This window comes from Phlebotomus argentipes, unplaced genomic scaffold, assembly GCF_947086385.1.
Source record: "Phlebotomus argentipes unplaced genomic scaffold, Phlebotomus argentipes genome assembly contig_42, whole genome shotgun sequence".
NCBI lineage: Eukaryota > Metazoa > Arthropoda > Insecta > Diptera > Psychodidae > Phlebotomus > Phlebotomus argentipes.
Window position 1 is genome coordinate 48,808 of NW_026776171.1, and position 25,656 is coordinate 74,463.

The 25,656-nt window shown below is 38.1% G+C and overlaps 1 protein-coding gene across 3 annotated transcripts; it reads right to left on the bottom strand.

The window, feature by feature from the left end:
• Nucleotides 1–15: 15 nt before the first annotated feature.
• On the bottom strand, nucleotides 16–25,617 carry LOC132257145 (phosphofurin acidic cluster sorting protein 2-like). 3 transcript variants are annotated; one of them, XM_059753928.1, is made up of 10 exons: nucleotides 25,184–25,617; nucleotides 8,205–8,704; nucleotides 7,858–8,120; nucleotides 7,452–7,577; nucleotides 6,833–7,094; nucleotides 5,589–5,687; nucleotides 4,113–5,026; nucleotides 2,859–3,218; nucleotides 2,627–2,714; nucleotides 16–2,492 (listed from the first exon to the last, which is right to left on the bottom strand). In XM_059753928.1, the coding sequence occupies exons 1-10, from the start codon at nucleotides 25,294–25,296 to the stop codon at nucleotides 2,251–2,253; spliced, it is 2,967 nt and encodes a 988-aa protein (XP_059609911.1). In that variant the 5' UTR covers nucleotides 25,297–25,617; the 3' UTR covers nucleotides 16–2,250. The 3 variants fall into 3 exon arrangements, with proteins under 3 accessions (XP_059609911.1, XP_059609913.1, XP_059609912.1); XM_059753930.1 differs by lacking the exon at nucleotides 7,452–7,577; XM_059753929.1 differs by lacking the exon at nucleotides 5,589–5,687.
• Nucleotides 25,618–25,656: the final 39 nt, after the last annotated feature.

Sequence of the window (25,656 nt, forward strand, 5' to 3'; positions counted from 1 at the left end):
GGAAAAGTCTGCTGATTTTCTTTTAAATGTTTTAATCACATTTACAGTACAGTCAAGCATTCTTTTTTTATCATTAATGATCTCTTTTTTTCACCTTTTTCTTAGGTCAATTTAACTGTGAAGTTTTTTTTCAATATCTTTGATATTTTATTCTTCATGACAAATTCATCGTTTTCCTCTTGTCGGTATTTTGAACAATAATTATTTATGTAATTGATTACTTGTGTGTTGGTGTGATTATTGAGGTTTAATTTTTCACTACTGAAATATCCTTTAAAATTACGTATATATTACTTTTGCTACAAAATTTTTCTTTTATTATTAGGGTAATGTTTTTAATTTTCTCTTCCTCTTATTCTCCACGTCAATTGCATTTCTCGTAAAAAGTCACAACCAAGGATCTTTCTTTTTTTCTAAAACTCTGTTTTTTGCTTCAATAGCGCGAAATTTGTAACTCAGTCACAGAAGAATTTCGCGTTGTGAAAAGTGTGCAAACGGGTGTGAAATGGGGGAAAAAATAGGGTTTGTGGCAAAAGAGAGTAAACAACAACATTGCGGCAGTTAAGTGATGTTCAAAGGAAATTCTGCAGTGTGTTCAACTGCAAAATCAAATCCATCTGGCGACTTTTTTCTCATACAAAGTTATAAACTACAAAAAGAAAATCATCGCGAGGCAGATTTTTCTGCACAATTTCTCACAACATTTGAGAGAAGAGGAAAATTCTGTTAATGGTTTTATGGTTTTCATTTTCATCATATTTGCTTCTGTTTATGCTTCTCTTCTTTTTTTTTGATTAAATATTCTCTTCGCTAGAGTGTAAATATCCCTTTATCGCTGATAAAGGCGCGTAGAGAGAGAGTTAATGGTTATACTTTTATAAGATAATATAGTTATTCTTGTAAGAGCAGTTGAGTATTTCAGTGAATTGCAGTTTACACAAAACTTCTACCTTCTCTCGTCTCGCACAAGAGACCATCTCCAGAAACATTAAGTAGTAGGTGATATACTGTTTCCTGTCCTGTAGAATACAAATACAATCAATATATAATTACAATTTCATTTCTCACAATAGAAGGGATTAAATATTGTTGGGCTCTTCTCGCACACGCGCCAAAAAACACGCCCCCAAAAGTGACGCGCCCTTGCGTGCCGAGGGAAAAAGTTTACACATGCAACTAGATATACTCGTAAGATATAAACTCCTGTTCTCACTTCTCCTGAATCGTCACAAGAAAACGTTTAAACATAAAATGAGCAAGAGATGATATATATATATATATATATATATATTTCTAATCCTCTTTGATCAACTGGGTGAGGAAAACTACACGTCTAGGATTTCTTCTACACACATCTTCAATAGTAAACACAGCTATTTTTTTATCTCCCTTAATCTCCACAATAGAATACAACACTCAATTTTTATTTCTTTAATAAACCTGCATTAATGTCTTTTTATTTCTTTTGATATTATTTATCATTCTATTCATTTTATTTACTATCCCAAATTTGTAATATTCAATTTTATACCATTTTTTTACTTTACTTTATTGACTCTCATGGTAATATTATTACCAACTGTAATTCCTTTAAAAGTGCTTTCCTCTTTACTTCATGTTTGCAAAGCACTTTTAAAATATATTTCGTTGCAATTCCATTTATTCCTCTTTTCAATATAATAAATTTCTCAATTCAACTTTCAAATTGTCCTTTTTCACATCTCAATTAAATATTAATTATTGTTCCGTGATTCAATTACAACTTCAATAAATTCTTTCCTCTTTTCTTCTTCTTCTTCACTGCACATTGATTCCCATTTTCCAATTCCTGAGCGCAATTGCTCGATTTCTGCCAAAAAAAAATCTTCCATCCATAAAGAAACCACAGCCGAGAAGTTGGTTTTCCTTCGTAAACTCCAGCGTCTCTTCTTTTCTTGATCCACAAACAAATTATACATTGAAAGAATGATTTTAGATATGTCACTTCACTGATAGATACAATTTATACGCCAGCATCGCATGAAAATCATGACTTTCTCTATCTCTCTCTCTCTCTCTCTCTCTCTCTCTCACACACATGAACAATTTGCAACTCTCTGAATCCTACTAAAATCACAATTATTTAAAATATATCGTATATTACAAATTTAAAAGGCTCCTCATGTCGTCAACTCAACGTCACATTGTAGTTGACCTGCCAAAGCCGCTGAATTGCTTAAGCGCGTTGAGGAGGAAAAGCGCGCAAGATGACTAGGTTTCGGCCGGAGCCAGCGGAGCACCAATCAATCCCACGGGGAAGTTCTTCACGTGCGTCTGCCACAGCGAGGAGAGCTGGAAGAACTTCACACCTGTCCACTCAGTGCCGTCAATGTACACACGCAGCGGCACTGGATGCGATGGTTTCGGCGAGCAGATGAGCCGCGCGATGCCATCAACACTCTGCTCCTTCTCCATATCACGATCCTTCTCCTTCTTCTTCCCCAAGCGCATTACTACATAATCAGATATTGCGGGAGAGACGAGAGACAATGTGAGAAAGGAAAGCTTACAACCACTCACTTGAATTGTTGTGGTTGGTTGGGGGGGGGGGGGTGAATAATTGAGTGATTTCTCATGTTATACGCACTTTTTTGCTTCTTCTCCTTCGTGGAATAGCTCAGCGTCAGCCCATATAGAAGTTCACCGGCCTGAGGATTCGGAGGGAGTCGCCAAACCTTTTTCAGCGAGCATGTGAGAGAATGAGGGAAATCATTGCGTCATTAGTAACACATTTTATCACCACATAAATATTCCGTCTGGCACATTTTATATATATAGGAGTTGATGCCAGTGCAGATTAAAGACACGAAATTTCTCACCTGCAAATTCCTAAAAGTGCTCTTAATACTGTTTTTGCCCTGATCAGTTCCCTTCTTGTCCTCCTTCTTCTCCTTATTGTCTGTGTATCGCGCGGCGACTGGCCAATAGTCAATCTGCAACTCATACGACTCAGGCTGCTGCGCTTGCATCTGCTGCATCTTCTCCAGTTTTTCCAACTTCTCCGCCTTCTCCTGCTGCTGCGATGGTGTGGCCGGCGTTGTTGGCACCGGCGGTGACATGCGGCCACTCTGCGGTGGTGAACTTGACAGGGCACTCGAGATCTGTTGACCACTCAAGCCGAGGCTCTCGTCCATGTCCAGAGACACCTGCGGCCCTTCAGGGCAACCCAATTTCACATCCTGCAGAGGAACAACAACAACGCCAACATGTCCCTTCATTAGTACACATCGTATTGACAAGGGCATTGGTAATTAACATTCACGTGGATTAATTGTTCCCTCAGTGATAATGTGTTTCTGCCCACAGGAAATTAATACCCCACAAAAAATCAATAAATCTCCGATGGCAGAGCGAAAGCACAAACAATAAATGGATGATTTCACTACATTAAGTCGCCCAATAAGAATATCATTAATTCCCATTTAATTAGAAAAGAATTCAAGAAATGGTCAGTGAAATCATCATTACGAAATCAGGAGCAATAAATTATAAATCAATATCGATAAAATGCCAAACACTTCCCCTTATCGCCAACGCCGACGGCAGAGGAAATGCATTGGAAAACAGGGAAAATTCCACACAGCAAGAGTGTGAGTTGAAAACGCTGCACTCAATTTTCTCGGTGGTGAGCAGAATAATGTGTGAAAAACCACAGAATTCTCACTGGATATGACATAATACATGTTCATTTTGTTGGTTTATAAGCCGAGCACGGATTACAGGATAGCACGCAATTTAAATTCGATAATAAAATCAGTTTAAAACAGCACCACTGAACATGCCAGGGACTTAGGAAAGTGAGTATGACTAGAAATATTGTATTTGTTATACTATTAATGACTACTTAAATACATTTTGAGACATTTTGCGAAGAAAAACGGAAGTTTTCAATGTCTCTAACAATAAACAACTACATTTAATCCACTTAATTATTCTGTCTATCTGTTAAGATACGTTAATAACATTAAGCAATTAGTATTTAAGCTCATTATTATTTATCAATTGGATTCAGGGATTTATCTTATACGATTTGTGAATGATTTAAATTGAATTGCTGACTGCAAAGTACTCACACTGACGAATGGAACGAAGATCTGGCACGAGTCCTCCTCCTTGTAGTTGACCATGGCCTCGGCGATGGGGATTTGCGTGCACGGCCCGGCGCTGTGCAGATATCTCTGCACCCTGTTGGTCACCTCGATCACGTCAATCTTCGACTGTGCGGGATCCGGACCGATGGCACGCTCACAGAGCTGCTGCCAACCATCGCTGCCGAACATGGCGCCATACGTGGCGTCCACGGCGCTGAGATACCGCGATATGGCACTGCTTCCAATAGGAACAATGTAGAAGCGGATGTGATTCACCCAGTCGGGTGGCCGCACGCCCAGCAGCTCCACATAGTGACGCAGCACGGCGCCCTGCAGCCAGTCGCCACCCAGGAGGAGCACCTTAATGGTGGTGGGCGGCTTGGCCGTGGAGTTGCAGTACTTCTGGATCTTGTTCATCAGCGCCTGCATCACCGCTCGCACCTCGGCCGTATTGTGCGGCGCAAAGGTGGGTCTGAAGGAGGCCGCCAACAGTGGCGCCAGCCGCGATGACAGAGCCACGTGGTGAAGCTCTGGCGGTCCCACGAGAGACACCACATCCGGCAGAATGGCCTCATCGGTGGCAAAAGTGCGCGCCACTTGATCCAGCAGCGACTTCCGCGGCTCCACATTCGTCGGCGACAGACACGCGTCCAGGGCTGACTTGGGCTGACTCTGTTCCGATCCCAGACTCAATGAGTGCTTCTTCTTTGAACTCGACGGCTGACCACTGGCCGCGCGGAAGAGTCGACTCCGTCTATCCGTGGCACTCTCCTTGTCGCCACTCCGTGGCGGTGAGCCAGTGTTCTGCGGATCAGAATTGGGCGCCTCGGGATCCGTATTGCCTGCGCCACCCTCATTCCCCGAGCTGTCATTTCGCCAATCTCCGCTCCTCTCGGCTGCGCCACCGCAAGAAAACACCCCGTGTGCAAGCATCAGGCGGAAGGAAGGATGGTGAAAAGAGAGAGAAATAATGTTTCCGATTAGGCTCATGACTGACAATCTCTCTCTTTCACCGAACATCTCACAAGTTACATAAAGAGAATATAATATATCATGATTGAGAATCTCGAAGAAGGAAATTCAAGTAGAAGAAGGTACAATATCGATATATATTCAGTAAAGAGACTCTGATATCATTTTCTTCATCTCAATAGAACGCTTCACTTAATCTCTTTTTGCAGTTCTAATATAGGAGATTTGCTATTTATACATATTTTTCATAAAGGAAAAGAAAGAGAGAAGAGCACTTGAAAACAGTTAAAAAAAAAGAGTGTAATAAAGATAACGTGTAAGTCAAAAGCAAAAGCCACATGGAAATAACGTCATTAATTCAATTGTAAAACACCAAGTAAATGCAATAACAAGTCTTTTTGCTTTCTCATTATTAAGAGTTTCTTAAAGGATTCTATGGTGTCTGTGTGTGTGACTGGGAGTGTCATTTGGATTATAAAAACAGACCTGCTCCTGGAATGGAATTTTTCTTATCGAGTGGTAGTGACGGGGCATTGAAGGAGTCCCTCTTCTCCAGTCGCATCTTCATGTCACTATTAAAGTCGCCTGCAAAAAGAATTATCAAGCCATGCACGTAAACTCATAATAATATCATCATTTCATTTGTTAATAAAATAGCACAAATATCTTTCCTCTCAAATATCTCTAAATATCAACCTTTCCTCGTCATCCTGTCCAAACTCTCTCATCTCAAACACACACGCACACAGCGTAACAACACAAAAATGCCTCTCTGTAATTACAATTTTTAATATGCATGCAGGCGAGTGCGCTTATTACGAAATTAAGACACAACATTTCTGAATTAGAGAATCAACAAACAAAAAAAGGAAAAACTTCTGTCGCTTTTTCTTCTTTTCTCTAACTCCTGCTCAAGAACTCAATTATGTCACCAACATACATGATTACTCTGCAACCAACAAAACAACAACACGAAACTCAACAATATGGGAAGAGAAATATATAAATTAAACTCTTGGCATAGTTGATAGCATGCAAACATATTTCTCAATTTCTTTTCTCATTACAACATGGAAATGTTTCTATTCTCTCTCTTTTTTGACTTTTGAAATTCACCTCCAAATTGTAAACTTCCCTATCTTGACCTTCAATGAAGTTAAATGTGATTCAATTTCTTTACTCCTGCCCTTAGTAAATTGCCTGACTATGTATTTGTACTGATTGAATGCTCAGAAATCACCGGTGTGATTCTCATCCTAGGCAAATTCACCTTTTCAACATCACAATTTCTTTTCTATTTATTCAGCCTTAGACAGAATTGGGAGAGAACTAGATAAAGTTCTAGACAAATCAAGTATAAATAGACATTTCTTATCATTTCTTGAGCATTCTTCCAATATTTTCCTCGGCAGTTTGTCAACATTAAATGATTATATAGAGTTAAACACAATCAACCTTATCTAAAATCCCATCAACTCTGTCTTCGAAAGAGCAACACAATAAATTGGGAAATTGTATATTGATGCGTATGAGAAGGATAAAAAAAACGAACACGTGTCATCTATATTTAGGGTTTACATGTTTTTTTCTTCCCCAATCTTGAATTGGGTCTTTTTTAGGGGGAGGCGGGGAAATGTGAGAAGATAAAAAAGGTAATCGGGAAGAAGTCCTGGGAAAGACACCGCACACTTCGTCGCTGTGTTGTTGAAAGAAAGGCCAAATGAACTCACCCATCAAATTTTCATGAAGCATTGTTCTTGAATTCGTGAAGAAAGGTCGCAAAGATGGTTTCGGCGTTGAGCCCACGGACACAGTGTCCATATCTGGTCCTGATTCATCACCTTCGCCACACGATAGTGACTCCAATTCCTGATAAAGTGCATCCAGTACACGCTCACCACGGCCAGAATGTCGTGACACGCCACCATCAAGCTCCTCAGGAACTTTGAAGCGCTTCAGCAGAGCCACAATTTTCTGCTTAAAGTTGCGCTGCTGCAAAGGCACACAAAGAATACCAGTAAGCAAATTTCCGTCGTCTTATGCAGTGCAAACAAACTTTTACGATAGTTTCATAAACAAACAAAACGAAGTGGTTGCCAGAAAATCTAGTGGAAAATCAAGCATTCTATTGAAGTGCGAAATTAGTATATTAAATTTGTTCCTTGCACAGATTTTTCAATTTTTCTTTTTCTTTTTGCTGTTGTTGAAAAGTATTTCTCGTCCATCGCAAATTGTGTGTGTGTGTTTTCACATTAAGTGTCCCACCACAATTATTTGTATTTTTTTCAGGTGTGAAAACATCACGAATAGAAACAATATATAAATTTACATTTAACTTATGCAAATCACCATTAAAATCTTCTCTGTGGTGTCCGGAAAGCTGCCTGTCTGCTCATAGTGCGATGCTTTCCCGGCAGACGGCCGAAAAAAGTCCATCCGGGCATATTTTTGGAGTTTTTCATTTAAAAATAATTTCTTTAAATACACAAAAAGAAAACAAGAGAAAATAAAAAAGACATAACTCAAGGAGAAAATGGATAAATTGAAGATAAGCTATCTTCCCGACAGTTATCATGACAATATTTCCCTCTTCTCTCTCGCCTTTTTCTTGCTCTTTCATTTCTTTTCTTTTTTTCATCCTCTGATGGCGCGCGGTGGCATCTTTTAGCAAAAGCTTTGCGCAAATTAGCATAGTGTGATAGAGGAGGAGAGAAGAGACACAGAAGTGAGAAGCGTAATCCCATGAATAACTTACACGACTCATTTTGGCACGATTTCCTTTATCCTTGCCAAGATTCTCAAATTCACTGTCACTATCACCGGGATTTTGACCTATAGGTGCATCCTCGGTCTCAGCATCATTCTCCGACCTTTCCAATTTCCTATAATTGCTCCCCCTCTTAGCATATCCCCGCTTGGCGTCGTATCCACTCAGCACACCGTCGCCGGGATCGTCATTCTCCTCGCCCGAGCTGAATTCACCCTCCTCATCCTCATCTGAGTATTCATTCACACGATCTAAGGTGGGAAAAGACAGAGACATATTCATCATTTCACCATCATCTTCATCAAGAATAATTGGCGGAAGAGAACTCAAATTACCCGTCAGCAGTACACTATTATTATTCTTATTGTCATGATCAACAGGAATGGAAGATACTCGCTCCGCTCGAAGTGTGGCCAATGTCACACCGGGTCGACTGCCCTTTCCCGTGGCACTCAGCTCCACCGTCATGTCCATGGACTTCTGCAGCACGGCGTCCATCCTTATCATGCCCTCAGCCAGCGTCTTGTACCCCAAAATCGTGCGCGTCTTGTACTTCTTGCGACGCTGCAGCAGAATCAGCAAGCGATTCCCGTCGCGCTTGATAAAGTGCGGATACTGAAGACTGAAGTTCAAGTCCAATTCCGTCTCCAGCAGTGGCGGACTATTGAGCACGGCGCCGCTGGCGTTTGCCGTTAGCACAGACTGTGGCACGGGTATCTCATGAGATCGCAGTGTCCTCTTGGAGCTCTGCATTTTCACGGCCAGCGACACAGAGGACAAGTCCACTGGAAGCGGTGACAGGAGAGACAAGCGTGTTATTGTCAAGGAGCATAATCTGCAAGTGAAGAAGAGCGTGTAATTCAATTAGGAACCTTGGCTCTATTGCGAGTCGAGCATGTGATTTCATTTGGCCCAAAATTGGATGCAATTAATTGAACCCAGACAAGTGTTCAGACACACTGACTGTCAAATAAACACACACAATTGGGAAATTTGATGAAAAATCTCAAGATTAATGAGATTAAATAACATAGGATTGAATTAAAACATCCTTTCCTCTTCCCTTCTATAATTTTACAAGCTGTAATTCAGTAACGTTACATCAAAATGTCCTGAAAGCTTCAACCGGCCCTATTTACTTTTCCCTTACTGTTGATATAATAGAAATTCCTCTACATTTGCCAAATTTGGCAAAAACCTCCACCTCACAACTCTTTCATGCCACGAAATGCTTGGCACCTCACCAAGAGTCCTCCTTTTTCTCTCATACAGCATAGAATATGTAGAACCATAGAGCAATCCCTTTTCAGTGTTGAACGTGTGCAGTGCAGAAAAAGACCTCATAAACAATGTCTCACAGTCTCAATGTCACCTGAAAAGTGTTTCATGTCATCATTTTAGCCGTCTATAAAGTGCATGTGTGTGTCTTCCAACCAACCCAGAGAGAATCACGAGAGATTGCACAGAACGTCCCAAGAGAATGGCTTTGGTAATCAACAAACCATGACCTGACCACCAGTTAGAAGACTCTACAATTAAAATATCATGTTGTGTATATTTTCTTCAATGTCAACCATTCATGTTCTTCCACCCACACACGCAGCATCTTTGTTCTTTTCCCAACCACATTCTGCATCTCCTCTCTCTACTCCGCCACTCCTTTCAGTCATCAGTGAAATACTAGCGGGAAACATGCATCACACACTCCAAACCATTCTAATTTTATCACTGAAATCCATGTGTGATAATTATTTACACCGTGAATAAATCCACCGTGTGTCAACTGCAGAATTTCCCATTATTCACCCAAGATGAGTGTCGCCCATTTGCGCACAGTTCCGTCACTCATTTACTATTGAGGAAGACAAAGAAGAACAACAACTTTAATTCCCGCAACTTTGCCAAACATGGTTAAACTTTTCATCAGAAAACTTTGCAACCATTCGCGGTAAATCCACATGAGACCCATCCACTGATTTGTTACTCAAAATATAAAAGAAACATGGAATGTAAAAGTTGCATTGAACTGTCAAAAGTTTCGACAAAGAAAAAAGCAGAAATATGTATGTAATGTACATGCATGTCGACTTGTGCTGGCTCAAATAACATTTTGAGATAAATGTAGTTCAGTCGAGAGTCACGTGAATGTCAAGATGCGTTGCTTTGTGCAAATAAACTGTGTGTGAGTGTTTTTTTTAGCGTATCACACAAGTAATGTTATGAGTTTTGCAGACTCTATGCATAGAAATTTAGTAGTTTATTGACTTTCAACCGTCTCACATGCGACTTTCATTTCAGACACATCAATTCTAATCTCATGTTCCATTCGAATTTCATCTAATTTATGATGGTACACATTTATTACCAAAACATTTACCATTGATATCACTTATCATGAGAGATATAAAAGTAGTTTAGACAAAAAAAAAGTTTATTTATGCACGATTTTGACAGATTTATATGTGCACTGAATAGATATGAAGCTGGTATGTATAATCAGTAGATATGGAAAATCTGAAATTGACTATCAAACTTATTTATAATACTGAACTGTTTGCTTTTAAATATAATCTCAAATATAAATATAATCATCGCGACAGCAGGATATTTGCACTTCACTTTCTATTTCATTTATTCTTCGCCACTATACAATGTAATGGACTTCCTTTCAAAGTCACTTAATCATTTCACGAGAAGTGTAAACGTTGAAAGAAATCTCACAATCTCGTGGTCAACAAGAGAGAATATCAAATACTGCGCCAGCAACAATAAAAGACCATCAGTAAAATGTTAATAATATTCACGTTCAGAAACTTTCTTGATGGTGAAAGTGAAGCTCGATCGAGTTTCAAACAACTTTGGGGCCATTAAAATTCAATGTGCAGATTAGGTGTTTCAAACGATATATTAATTTCCAGTTGCAAATTAGTCGAGAGTTCATTCAGTTGCTAATTGGAAGGCAAGGCAAAGGCAATCGTCTCAAGAGTCAAAAAGTGAAACGATGGAGAATAATAATAATAATTTTAAGGTGCCGGACATTCGTGACCCTCTTTCAACTCTCTTCGTGCGCCACAATGATTGGCGTGACATTGATTATTATTTCAATGGCATTCAGTTCCTCACGCGACCAGGACGCCAATTGCATTTTCGCCTCTTTTCCCTCCCCCCTTTTTTATGTGCCACGACGGTCAAACTTCCATGTATATCTCCATTCATCAGCGCATTTTCCTCGTCCAATCAACACTGCATATTTACCAAATACACCTGGTGCATTGAACAAGGTGTGTGTGAGTGTGTTTGCCTTTCTCATGTCAAATTCTCTCGGCGCTGCAAAAATCGGGGAAACCTCCACATGATAGTGAATCATCGCGCACATGTCTGCCTTTAGCTGACTATTTCTGCGGAGTAGAGATTCTACATCGCGTCTGTCATGCCTCCTTCGAATGTTTGCCTAACGCGAGACGATCGGCCAATTATCATCATTACGTATTTCGGTGAATTACTCTTATTTTTCTACTATTTTTTAACCTATATGATTCACGAATAATTTCACACGATTGCGTTTTGTACAGCGAACAATGATCCCCGAGTGTCTCACCGACTGTACAGCGCCAGAGACTACCTCAACGCCCAATGTTAAACAATAAAAGTCAATGTTGGAAAACTCTCTTTCTCGTCCATTATGAATGAATATGTGTCTACGTCATATGAATGAATCAGCAGTGGTGTACAAAACTATTTGCTTTACGCAAAATATTGTAGTTCCATTATGAACGTCACAGTTCAGCTTTTTCCGCCACACAATATCCACACCGCGGGTCACACATGTAACATCAAAAATTGATTCTCAACTCTCAATCAATTGACGTCACATCACACATAAGACTCTTCACTTCACCATAACATCAAATATCATCCACGACAGCGCGCTCTTGAAATATAGCGCAATCTAAACTAAACATATAAATAGAAAGTCTCACAAGTGCGACTCAGTTTTGTGACGGAGAAGAAAAAAAAACACACATTCATGTTACATGTTATCACTACATATTTTATGGCATTTTTCTTTTAGAAAAAGAATGGTGTTTTGCTTTTGATTTCCCATCATAATCTCTTCTTCCGCATATAAAAGCGATTTGTTTCACACAAACTAAATTAAGTAGCAAACACACTTGACGCAATAAAACTATTTGTGATCAAGAGATATAAATTTCATCAAGATAGTAAAATTCAATTAAATTCACTCTCATATCTAAATGGCAACACGAACAATATTTTCATTGTTCATTTGCCCATAATTTAATATTAACTTCAAAATATGTGTTTTAAAATCTCTCCGCCATTCTAAACAAGCACGAAAGTACAGAAAAACATCTAAAAGGATACTCAAAAGTATTAGTAAAAGAAACAGACATAAAAGGCGCCAAGAGACGAAAAAAATATGTGATTCATTGCACTTTTCATGCCAGATATAGCAAGAAATTGCGTGGGATTCTACAATTACTGTGCATTTTGCCACTCTCTTGTCTTCTGTCTGCACAATATTTCATTCTTTCTGATATGTGAGGGAGCTTGTAAACCTTTGACTTATCGCCAAAGAGAGAAAACAGTCGAGGCTCAGTCTCGTCTGCTCACAGTTTTTCTTCCATCTCGCCATTTATCATCAATGCACAATAATATCAACTCATCCCAAAGACTGCAAAGCTCGCAGTTTTTCCTTTAATAATTGTCATTCCCACAATTTTCTCTCGCTCTCTTCCTCTTGCATCACACCCTAAATCACAATGAAAGATATTATATAGGATGCTTAATTTCCACTTGATATTCATAAAATAAATTTCCTCCTATTACAATACATTGTCATTAATTACAAAATATTCTTAACGCCCGTCTCTCTGCCAGGAAGGAAAAGGAACATCTTTCACTCAACGATGAAAGAAACGAAGAAAAATGCCTACGAAAATTACTTTACATCCACATTTTTTCGTTAAGAGATCCCGCCAATTATGAAATTCTCATTTCTCTATTTCTCTCCACTTTCGCGATTCTGACCATCAACATGTTTTTTTCTCTTTCTCCTTTTTCTTCTCCACACACACACACACACACTCATACACATCCATTTCATCCTATAGCATTTCATCCTCACTTTCACAACACAATCGCCAATGTGGTTTTGACAAGATGTACAAAAAAAATATATTACTTTTGAAGGGAAAGCAAAAGAAAATAAGAACATAAACCATCTTTTATGAAGCTTATTCATCTCTTGAGCTCTATGGCATCGGAGGAAAACACCTAAAATTTACAATTTAGAAGTGATGCAAATGGCAGCAGTACGTATACAAACACCATATTGATGGGATCTCATCTGAAAATGGGTATTTTTTCCATCGAGAAAACAACCATTTACCCCACATACGGTGGCACTTACGATGCCGTCATTTGTAGACCTCAAAACACAGCAAAGAAAGTGGTTTTTATCTTATAGATTCGCATTGCATATCACACAACATACAATTATTCGTGATTATTGCTTCTTTTTGTGTCAAACTGGTTCTCTAATTCACCAATAATTAAACCACACACTCACCATATCTGCACAATATGCTTCGCATTTGAATTTTTCAAGCAAATTGTGTATGGTTAGAGACACATTTGAATATACAGAAAATATAATGGTCAATGGCATTTTCTAATCTTTTATCTAATAAAAGAGACTTTATTCAATATAACACCAATTATATTGCAAATTTAAAACCATTGAACTCCAATGTGGAGAAATTATGACTTCGAAACCATTACAAATCTATATTTATTTCATATCAAACCTCTGAATATTGTTGTGAAAATGGGAACAAATTTTCATGTTAAACCATAATTGCAACATTGTCTCGTCATAACTGCACTGAGGTTTTCATTATTTTGAAGTACAGTGAATCATTAGATTAATAAATACAATACAATTCCTCATGCGCAACGCATTACATTCGTAATTCGTACGCATTTCCATTACGTCGATCTTGAACTTATTAGATAATAATCCAATGATTATTCCAATTGCCTTATTGATACAAAAAACATCTTTGTATACATGCGGATCTTCAGCAAAGTGGTTCAGTGAGAAGAACCATAATTATACTATATTTAAACCATGTAATCACAAATTCAATTTAATAATGCGATATATTTATGTGGCGTGGAAATAAGAGGTTAAAACAGTGCGACCTCGACAGAGTCTCGTTAATATTGAACCTTGGCATGATCGACAGAATTGTCGTATTTGGGCACAAGACTCTCAAGTCTGCAAAAGGTGTTTTACTTCGGCTTCTCAACCAATAAATGCACACACAACACAAAATTCTGAGCCACTGTGAGTGAGTGAAGAATTAATACTCAAGATCGTGTTGAGAATATTTTAGCCAGAGTCTCTCCTCATTCGCTTGTTGCTATAGAACATCCATTAATACATCTCGAATTCTTGCTATTTCTATGGAATCTCTTTGTGAAAAGTATTGTACGTAAAATTGCTTCGTTCCGTTCATTCTTCTTCACCAAACTCACACTCACACTTCCGCTCTTTTTGCTCTTAATGCCACAGAGATGTTCGTAGCTGAAAATGTGTCACCACAGCTTTTTCCTCCTTCTCATCATATGCCATCATACTCAGTATTATTGTGAAAAATTGCCCATGATTCATGCAGCCATATACAGTATTATGATTCCCGTGGAACATCGTCAGTATAAAACGAGTATAAAGTATATAGAGAATTTGTATTTAATCCTTGTCAGAAATGTGAACTTTTTGGATTCACACCCCATTCATCATTCGCAAATATTCTGTGAATTCCACAAACACACACCCCATATCGCAAATCTATGAAATTAATGTAACATTTAAACGCCACACCCTCAAAGTTCAACAAAGAAAATTTTAATTTAAACTTTTCTACATCGACACAATTATTCCAAGTCACGTTCTTCAGAAAAAATCACAACTGGGATAGCAAAATGAGGGAAGAAAAGAGAGAGAGAAAAATACAAATTATTCTCATCATTAAAAAGAGAAAACCTTTTTCCCGCACAAATAAAATGTTTCCCTATATATTTTGCAAAGTATTTCCATGAACAATATAATACATTATAATTTTCTTTGACCCTCTGCATGAAAAAGCCCCTCTTTCTAGAGTATAAATAATTATTGTTCCACTCAGCTTAAAATGATGTGACACAGTCGTTAGGAGAGCACAGAGATGGATGATTTTCGCCAATTTCACCATTTTCCACCAATAAAATATCTATTCTCGCATCTCCCTAAAACGACGCGAGGGTGTGGAGAAAGTATAATAAGTGGAAACTCGCACTAAATGAAAATTTCACAACACAAAAATGGGAGAAAAATATATGAAATTAATTACCCAAAAATATGCCCATTTATTCTAATTTTGAACAATTTTCTCTGACGTTGCGAACCCCTAAAAAATAAATTCCCACTCGCAATTTATTCGATAAAAGATGCCCATTGACTTTCTCTGCACAGCGAATTGAGATAGGAAAGAAAGAAACATGTGGTGAGTGTGTTTTCAACACTTTTCTCATTCACAGATACATTATTCCTATTCACAAAATCGAGTTATGATTCTTCATTGAGTGAAATGAATAGAATCAGCACGTGAGAGACAACCGTGAAGAGAAAATCTATAACTAAGCCGACGAGTGATAACATTAACCGCCGACGTTCTGCCATCGCATTACAGTATTACATGGCAAGATATTGCGTTCAGGCTTCTCAATAAGACGCAACTAAGGTGGATTTGTCTCCTCGAGCGTTCACGGCGTACATCACTAATTAAATATTCAATTCCAGGTTGTGAAGAATAATTCTACCGAGACACGCCAGATGTACAGAATAATATAGATAATACAGAAATCATTCTTTTACTATCGACAAATGTTTGACTATACAAACTTTTTCAATAAGGCGCCAATTGGCTATTTTATGATCTGATAAAATTCATGTAAAGAAAAAACTATCCAATCGCCTTTTAAACAGTTCCCAAGTGTATCATAAATGTATAGTTCGATGAATATAAGTAGAATTTATGAGCGAAGCGGAGTTTCATCGAAATGGAATGCCAATATTGAAAGTGATTTCAATCTTTGCACTTCATCTTCACAAAAAAGCAGAAACATATTGAATTTTCTCACACTTTTTCATTACATTCGATCCATGTCACACCCACACAAGAGTGAATTCAGCCCAGGTTTCTTCGACATTATATTCTAGAATTGACAATCATTGCTATATTTCACTCAAGATAGAAACTTTCTCCACACGAGACATTGCACGAAAACTTAATGCGAGAGAGAAAGAAGAGTTAAACATAAAACTCACATGTGACAAAGTGTTAATTAAGTGAGCGAAATCAGTTTGCTCTTCTTCTGCTCTGATGCATTTCAAATGAGGGAAGGTTAGCGCCGATTTATATTTAAAATCCATCTGCCGTCAACTTCTTTCAAAGCCGCCGAGAATAGATCAAAAATACACTCTAGAATTCTTCTACATAAATATACCCCTAGGAAAATTCAAGTTCCGTGATTTCGATCGCTGCTGTTCATCATCACAATCAACAGAAGACGTCCAATCTATAACCATAGAAATAATAATACACACACGATTGCCTCTCTCAAAACATCGCCAGAAACATGTTAGGAAAATCAAATAGCCAGTTTTATTGCAAATATACAACACACAACGCAAGCTGTGGTTTTCTAAATTGTAATTTTATATAGGAAAATCTTGAAATGCATTTCGCTTTTCTCACATGACTTTGTGCACACTGGCAAGATTCTTGGCAAGTAATTGTTTGTATAAATGCAGCCAAACCCTAAATTTCATCACTATATATATATTCAGAAGATATTATAATAATTACATACGGCATTCATTGTAACATGAAGTGAATCTAATGGATTTAATTAGGATGAACGACAAATGCGCATTAGGATTGTTGTCAGGATAGAGAATAAAATCTATCTCTTCATCACAAAGTATTGATTTCATATACACATAAAAACGAAGGAAAGTCACCCACTCTTCATTACATTTTATATGAATCTTTAAACGGTTACCGTAATATATCACGCAAATTCTCATATCGGCAAAAATGGTGCGTGTCAATCAAAGACATAGAAGGCATATCAAAAGAATACAGTAGACATTCTCCTCGCCATTGTTCAATATTCTTTCCCCAGACACACATTCAATTTTCCAAGAATTCTCTTACACATTATTAAATACTTCCTCCGTATTTATATCTTTTTCCCTCCTCCATATTGTAAATTCAATTATAATTTTATTGAATCACTCCATTGCTCCGCTCAGTCTCATTCTTATTTATGTGCAACACGTAATTAATTGTATGGGAAAAACATGTGCATCTCTCCCATAAAGGAGAAAATCATTTACAAATTGCATAAACGTTCTTCCGTTTATAATTCTTGTGCTAAAGTTAGCGCGTGGTTTTTGCTTTACTCTTCTTGTCATCCCCATTTTATCTATAGACCGCTTAACAGTAACAAATACCTCTTGCGACGAAGACACTTACTGACAAATTAGAAACATAGAGAGCACGTAATACAGATAGAAAGGCACGCACAGTGTCTTATTTTAAGAGCAATTCCTCTCATTTATAGAACCATGTGACTAACCATGTGGCTACTAAGAAAAGCCTCATCAAAGACATTGTCTGTTTGTATCAACTTCATCAATATACTAAACATTATTTCAAGAAAAATTTGTATTGCTTGAAATTTACAATCGTGCCTTTTATATAAGTAAGAAAAGAGAGAACTTTCCCATCATATTCAAGTCGCAAACAGAGGAAAGAACAATTTCTTGCTACTTTTCTCCTTCTCATCTTTCTCTCTTTCCCCCTCTCACTCTCTCGCCATACATAAGCCGCAGTTCAATGTACGTACAAATTATACACCATTTATCATATGGACTATACTCAAAACAAAGAGACATATTTATCACTCTATTCCTTCTCAAGACCACAACACTTTTTGTCCCTCTTTTAATTTCCCTAGCATTACGCTCAATTGTTTTGCCTCTCTTTTCGTTTTCGGCAATGAGAGCGAAATCACTATCACACATTCTCATTCCGAATGTAAATTATACAAATTATCTATAAAACGAAAGTTAGGCGAAAGTAACGAAAAGCTACTGGTTTGCGCTTATGGCAACAAACGGAAAATTATTATTTTCTTTTTATTATCAGTAATCAATCAATATCAATGTATCAATGGAGAATCAACATTGAATATTATTTCACGTTTTCCATCCACATTCGTCGGTTAAATTATAAACATTAATATATGTGTGGTATGAATTGCAATTTTCATGATGGTTATTCTTTTGCGTGCGCCATTCACATCTATGATTTATTATTTCTTACCCACATTTGAAGTTAATCGATTTATAGTCACTGAATTGTGACCTAAATATCATGAATGAACCGGGAAGTTTTCTATTTACTTCACAGTAAATTATTATTATTAAAAAATATATATATGACAAAATACACAACATGAGCCATTTCTAAATGGGGATTTTCTATTGCAAAACTCACTCTTTAAGTCATTACTGATAAAACCAACTCATTTGACGTCGCCTAATACCTGTCATGCCATTGATAACAGAATAATGGTGGCATATAAAACATTCAAAACCATTTCGCAATTGAATTCGCAACTTCTGAAAAAAACACCCACACACTTTGCTTGTGATATCCGAAAATAGATGCTCTTAGGTTGAATATTGCTTTCTGATAAGCGTCTCACACAGCGCATGATATATAAATTTTTGCCTTTTATCTCTTTATATATACATTCTGAAGATCCATGAGGAGAATTAAGAATTGAGAATACGCAAGTATAAAGACGCAGAAAACATGTTTCGTCAGATTGCAGTGAAAAGCCATAACTCTGCAATCAGGGCTAAAGTAATATGATTACAATCATAGCTGATAAAGCTTAAGTTCTAAATTTGGATTACACGCTATGCAAGATGGTTTGTTCTGTGAACTTTCCACATTGGTATACAAACCGTAATTAGGATATAAATATACCGAAAAGAAGCAAAAAGAGATGTTGTAGAAAATAGATTTTCAGATAACACTTTCAGAAGATGTATATTTATAAATACTCACAATTGGCTTTCAATGCAATTTACAATTGGAGGCCATAATTTAACTACTCAATTTCATCATTTTTATTTTTCTATACGACTTGTGTGTAATTGTTCTTAATGGAACACGTGATTCTCCACAGATTGATTTTACAAAATCAATCAAGTCCTTTGGAGAATCACTGAGTCGCAACAATAGAAGTGATTAAGTTGCTTGATGGCACTTTGCATTGCATAAAAGGCATGGCTGAGGAAAATATTAATAAAACATATCAAGTATGCGCTTTATTTTAGTTCATAAAGCGACATTGTGGTCTTCCTTTGCAATGCATCTCACATCATTGTGTGTGTTATGTGTTCACAATGCGGTTGCAGACTCGTCTAGACACTCGAGAAGACGTGACTATAAAAGTTATTGGTTTTACAGGACACTTCAAGCATTACTTTAATATCATCAAATTGAGATTCATCATTCTTTTCTTCTTCTCTCTTTCTTTGCTGAAACACAACTTTCGTCCCTTTGTCACACACACATCACTCTTCACTAAATTATTCCTGAAATTCTCCAGCATGAGTAATCCCATGAAAACCCTCGAGAAAATGACTACGGAAAACACTGACCAACGCAGATGGGGAGAATAATAAAGGGAACTAATAAAAGCTGAGGTACGTGCAAATGACAAGGAGTTGGGGACACAGGAAGGCCCAGAAGAAAAATTGGAGCGATATACCAATCCCTAGAAACGGTGAATTGTAATTAAAAGTCAATGGCAGGTGGGGAAATGAAGGAAAACGGGGTTACAATGTTGCGTGTTGAAAGTCCACTCATTCCCTCTTTTTCATCAGCCTTTCTTCCAACCACCTCAGTGTTCTTCATTTTTCATGGAGGCGCCCTAAACAAAGGGGAAGCACCTTGACAGAGGCACAGAAAAATCCTTTACATACGTATTATACCTATGAATCTCTTGTGTTGTTCAATTTATCGTTCAAAATTTTTCCAATAATTTATCAGCATGTTTTTTACCCTATACTCAGTGGATGCATACATATATATACAATAATATACATATGAACGCGTACTTGTATAGTTAAACTTTAAATTGTGGAAAATTACCAAGAGCAGACTCACACCGAGGAGGCAGAATGAAATTGAGGGAGCAGCTGTTGAACGACTTAGCTTCCCTTGTTAAGAATTCAATGTAACAAAATAAAATTGTCAAGACATTCACTATTTATTCCGATTTTTTTTTATTCACCATTCTCTCTGTCTCCGAACAAACTGACAATTCTGTTCCTTCGTGAATTTTTCATGAGCTCCAAAATGCTTTCCTACATACTTCTTTATCCCCAATATATTCCTCAACTCGAACTATTACAAATGCGCATCTCCAAAATTCCCATTCTCCCTTCAATATCGGATCGTCGTTGAATTAATAAATGATTGATGGTGTTTTAAAAGACAATACCAAACAAAAGAAGCGTATTTTGTCGCTGAAAGACGATGAAAAAATGTCCTTTCTAATGACTTTTTCCACCACACCAAAGAGAGAAAAACACAAAAAAACAAAGCACCTTCCTGCACAATAACACCACCAAGCAGAATGCAGTGACATTTTTAATTTATCTTCATCACACATCCAATATGACAGCAGCACAGTGGCCAAAGTATAATCAAAATAGTTTGCAACATTCATCACAAAAGCCTGTTATTATAAATTCATCCACCAACCATTTACTTTAGCCCCGGTTTGTGCTAAATCTCACAACTCTCTGCACACACTTTGCAAACAAATTTGATAGCTGTTCGGCATTTTCCACCCTCGAGGGATTTTGCTAAATCACCTTACAAGCCTGGGTGTAACATTTGCTGTATATCGTTTCATTCTCTCTCTCAACGTTATGTATCAATGTTTGTACATGAAGGGATGACTTCAGGTTATATTCAAATGCTGCTGACACATAATTCCCATTCAATTTCACAAACTCAATGTCTTCCGTGTCATTTCAAAATGAAAATCACATTACATATAAGGACATTAAACTTTTGATTCCTTCCAAAAATCGCAGACATGTTGGATGAAACATTGAAAGAACGCATCAATAGAAAAAAAAATCACAGTTCCCATACATAAACTCTAATCTACAGCAGTGCAGAAAGCTGTTAATACGATTATTGTTGTGTTTATTAACATTAATGGGGAATCTCAATGAGATTGCGAATTTAATTACTCACTAAAATACTGACCATAAAGATCTATTGCCAAGTTACAATCCTTGCAAAGTTATCATCATTTCAATTCGTCCAATCCTTCAAAAACACCACTTCTTTCATACCAAATGATAGAGCGCACTTGTTAGCAAACTTTCCATCCAATAAAACCCGACACGGAGAAATGATAGGAAAAATTCAAGTATAATTATCTCTCATCTACAGTTAGCCTAGTCTTTATCAACAAACATGTTGTCATTCAATGGCTGGACTTCAACAAGATTTATGTATGTCACATTTACCCATCAAATTTTCTCCATTGTTACAGCGCTGTTATTTATAATTTAGCAGTGAATATTAAACTGTCCCGAATTTCTGTTCTTGCATTTATCTCACATGATATTTATGCAATAACATGTGAAGAGACAATCAATTCATATCCACAAATAACAGAATTGCGATATTGTCACAAACACTCCCGTGGCTCCATAGCAAAATGTCCACTCTTGCGAAATGCGACAAAACGGAAGTGGAAAATTTTCCAATTTACAAACCCCTCTAGATCAACATTCAATTTTATTGTAATTGCATTAAATTATATAATTTTTTCTGCTACTGCCAGTTCCTCTTCACACTGAATTAAAATGTGTATAGCCAAGTGACATGAGTTAGGAGTCATAATACTGTTAGGACAAGAGAAGCTGATAAATCGTATTATAAATTTATTTCTTTGTGCCCCAGATTTTTCCATGCCATCTCATTCTCTCTCTCCCTCTCACTCTCACTCACTCCATTATCATCCCACATGATTGGCGAGCAATTTTGGCGACATTATTACATTTTACTATTGTTCTATCTGCATCTCTCTCCTGTAATTAAATAATCCGCCCCAACCATTTCAATGTTATCGATTCTCAATGTGAAAATCCCCCATTTGACGAACGAGAAATAAACCATCTGAGCCGCGAATTGAGTTCAATAGAGAGACAAATTTATGAATTATTCACCCAAATTGCCTTCTCTAGTTCAAATTGCTTAGTATAGAAAAACAAGTATAATTTCAACCTTGGCGCAACAATTTGATATATGTATAACCATCAGAAAATTTGCCGAGATACACCAAGAGGTGAGCTCTGTTCGCCAAATCGAGGCGAAATTGTAGCCAAAAACCTATTAAGAAGCTCCGCGTCCCATATGTACAGGCCATCCTTCACTTTTTTCCCACCACTTCTCCCATGTTTACGATTACCCAGTCAACAATCCAAATACTAAACTACTTGGCAGAGATCCCACGAATTTTCCGCGATGTAGGGAGTTCCTCAAACGTCAATAAATAGATCTCTCTCTCTCTCTCTCTCTCTCTCTCTCTGTTGATGCTTTGCATTTCCCGCGCACTCACAATTCTTTTACATCCAATCCACATATGTTGACGACATCTCCCCACTTCTTGACACTTTCAGTGCGCTTCTGTGGCCGGAAATTATGTGGAAAGCCTCAACTCTACATATTTCATGCCACACAACTTTCAATTGAGTCACCCCAATGGATATATTCCCTCCACAATCAGATGCGATATTATGCCGTACCATTTTCATCCCTGCTCGAATCACGTATCAGAACAAACTTTCTCGCACACAACTTTCCCCTGGTCGTGTTCAGATTGTTTAGAGTCGGAGAGAGTGATAAAGTTTTTGGGAGTCTACAGAGAATTGTGTTGCAAGGAAGAAAAATAAATGTATTTATTCATATTACCTAATGACTTTAAAAAGAGTTTTACATTAATTCCCTTCAATTTAGCTAAGAGTTTGTGTGAAATTAATGTTTAAAGGTTCGAATTACTGGCGGAATTTGAATAATAACCTAATCCAGATTAGAGACAAGTGAGAATGAGTACAAAATCACTAATAAAGTGTTGTATGGAAGTGTTGAAAATTCACATGACTTTAAGGCCTTTAAAATAAGACACTGGACTATATATATATGTGTGTGTGTGTTAGTTTAGTTTCAAATCAAATTGATGCACTAAAAACCTCATAGCTTCTAAATAAGCTAAGCTAAGCGTGCTCTTATCTAACACTTCATCCTTGTTCCTCTTTTGCCGCCACGGCGTCTTTGCACGCAGTCGTCATCCCAATTACCGCCGAATTATGTAAGCAGCTGATCTTCATATTAAGACGGACTTGCACACCATGTTTTGCCCTCTTAATATTCTTATGTGAATTTCCCACCTTCCAAGCCAACACGTTAGCTTACATTTCGTGCCTTCAATTAAATCACATTCCGATTTCTTTCCACCTTCTTCTTTTGCCTTTTCGCACATCTTCCTCTCCACTGTCTCAATGTGTCTCCTCTTCCCGAATATTCTCCACTTAGGCACAATATTATTAAAATATATTTCATAGTGCGTGCTTGAGATACACAACAAGATGCGAATCCAAAAATAAACATCTGAGATTCCTCAAATATTTTGTGAAAATTTCAGCAATTTTCAAAACACGCCACACACCAAAGAGGTTTTCCAACACTTTTTCTGCTTCACTGACGACTGTTGATATTGCGTTTGGGCTTTGTATAGCATTGTTGGGTAATTAATAACTCACTGCCTTTCGTGGGCAATTCATGATATTACAAAATTCTTTGACTGCCAAAATATCCCCACCAAAAATACACGACAAGGAAGAAAATGAGAATAGAAAATTTTCTCTGGAAATTGACAACTTCCTCATCAACCTTAGAAATTTTGTTGAAAAAGAAAATTTTAGGCGCATGCTCACATGACAATTTTCACTCTATTTCAGAACTCTTGGCACCTCTCTTATCGCCAAGTCACAGTGGTTGAAGTCAAATGTAAATGGCGAAAAAGAAACATCTATTAAAACACTTAGGAAAACGTTAAAGCACGACTTACGTGCTTAACATAAAGCAACTCTTAATCTAATTTGCATCTTTCTTGCAAGCACGGATTCCTTTTTAGCTAAGTAAGAACCTCTTTTGCACTTCCTACGGTAAATTAAAGTCCCAATAAATGTTTTACCTGAGCATTAAAAACCTCTCTAGATGTGAAAAAAAATTGACAATTGTAATTGTTTTCACATCAATTCGCCTTGCAATATTCTCACTCGTAAAAAGAGAGAAAAAAAATGTGGCACACGACCAAATCATTGGTGTTTTAAAGCTATTTCGCCCATCACGAAAGTTCAACATGAAATGCAATGATTAAGGAAGGGAGGACATGCTGAAAGAGGAGTCAAAGGCGTCTACCCTGACTTGTTTTATCAATCGCCGCGCTCTTCTGGCCTCAATCACCAGGGGCACAATCTGCTCTGGCATTCCTCAATTCCACCAGCGCGCAGAGACACAACAGTGGCACTCAGAGCAAGAAAGATTGGGACGGTTTGTGTTTTCGGGCTTCTGGGCGTCGCGATAGCCCGAGTCAGCTGAGGCGTGGGCCTTATCAGCCAAATGTGGCAATATCATGGGAGAAATGTGAGAAGAGAGAAATGCAGGAAGTGCCTCTAAATCACGACTTATCCGAAGAGCTTCTTGGGCCTCTTCCTCAGCGTGGTCAATCTCTCTTTATGACCTTCGGAGGTGGCAGAAAAAGGTGTGGAGGGCGCGCGATAATCTCTCACTCTCTCGCGCGGCTGTGGCAAATCTTCTGGGCGACACCGATAACGAATCTTGACAGTCATTAATGAATTCATCGCGCGGTGAAATCCCACGGAGGTGGGCAGATAAAGATATGTGTGACCAGGTGAAAAAGAGAACATCGCGATAAGGGAAATTGAGGCGCCGCGCCGGAATCGACAGATTGATCAAATCAAGTCCAGGGTCGCCGGGAGCTTTCTCTCCTCCTGACCGCCGCTCCCGGACAGGGGTCATTGTCCGGCGGAGCAGGGAAAGTCTCTCCTCACCTTGGAATACAGTTGGGGGGTGTTCTGTCCACTTCCCAGGCCGCGAACAGCTTCATGGGCACTGGCTTGGTGAAGTTGGACATCTTCTCCAGTCGCGTGCTCTTCTCCGTCATCCTGGCTCACACGCTCAAAGTTGATTTGCACACAATTGAGAACTGGGGGGCGCTTCTCCAGGCGCCCAGCGCAGCCCCTTTTTCGCACACACACACGCAACACACTTTGCGCTCTCGCCAAACAATGAAAACTCCTGGCGAGTCACTTAATTTTCATCATGTACGTGCACACCTCACGGCTCTCTGCGTTGCACTTGGTCACTGAGTCAGTGGGTCTGCCCGTGGAACGGCTACTTCACCATTTTGCACCAATTTCAGTGAGTTTTCAGCAATTTTCTCCGTCCAGAGCGCACAGCAATACACACCGCGACGACGACACCGACTGAAAGTCTCACTCCAACAGACAGCGCCTCTCGCGAG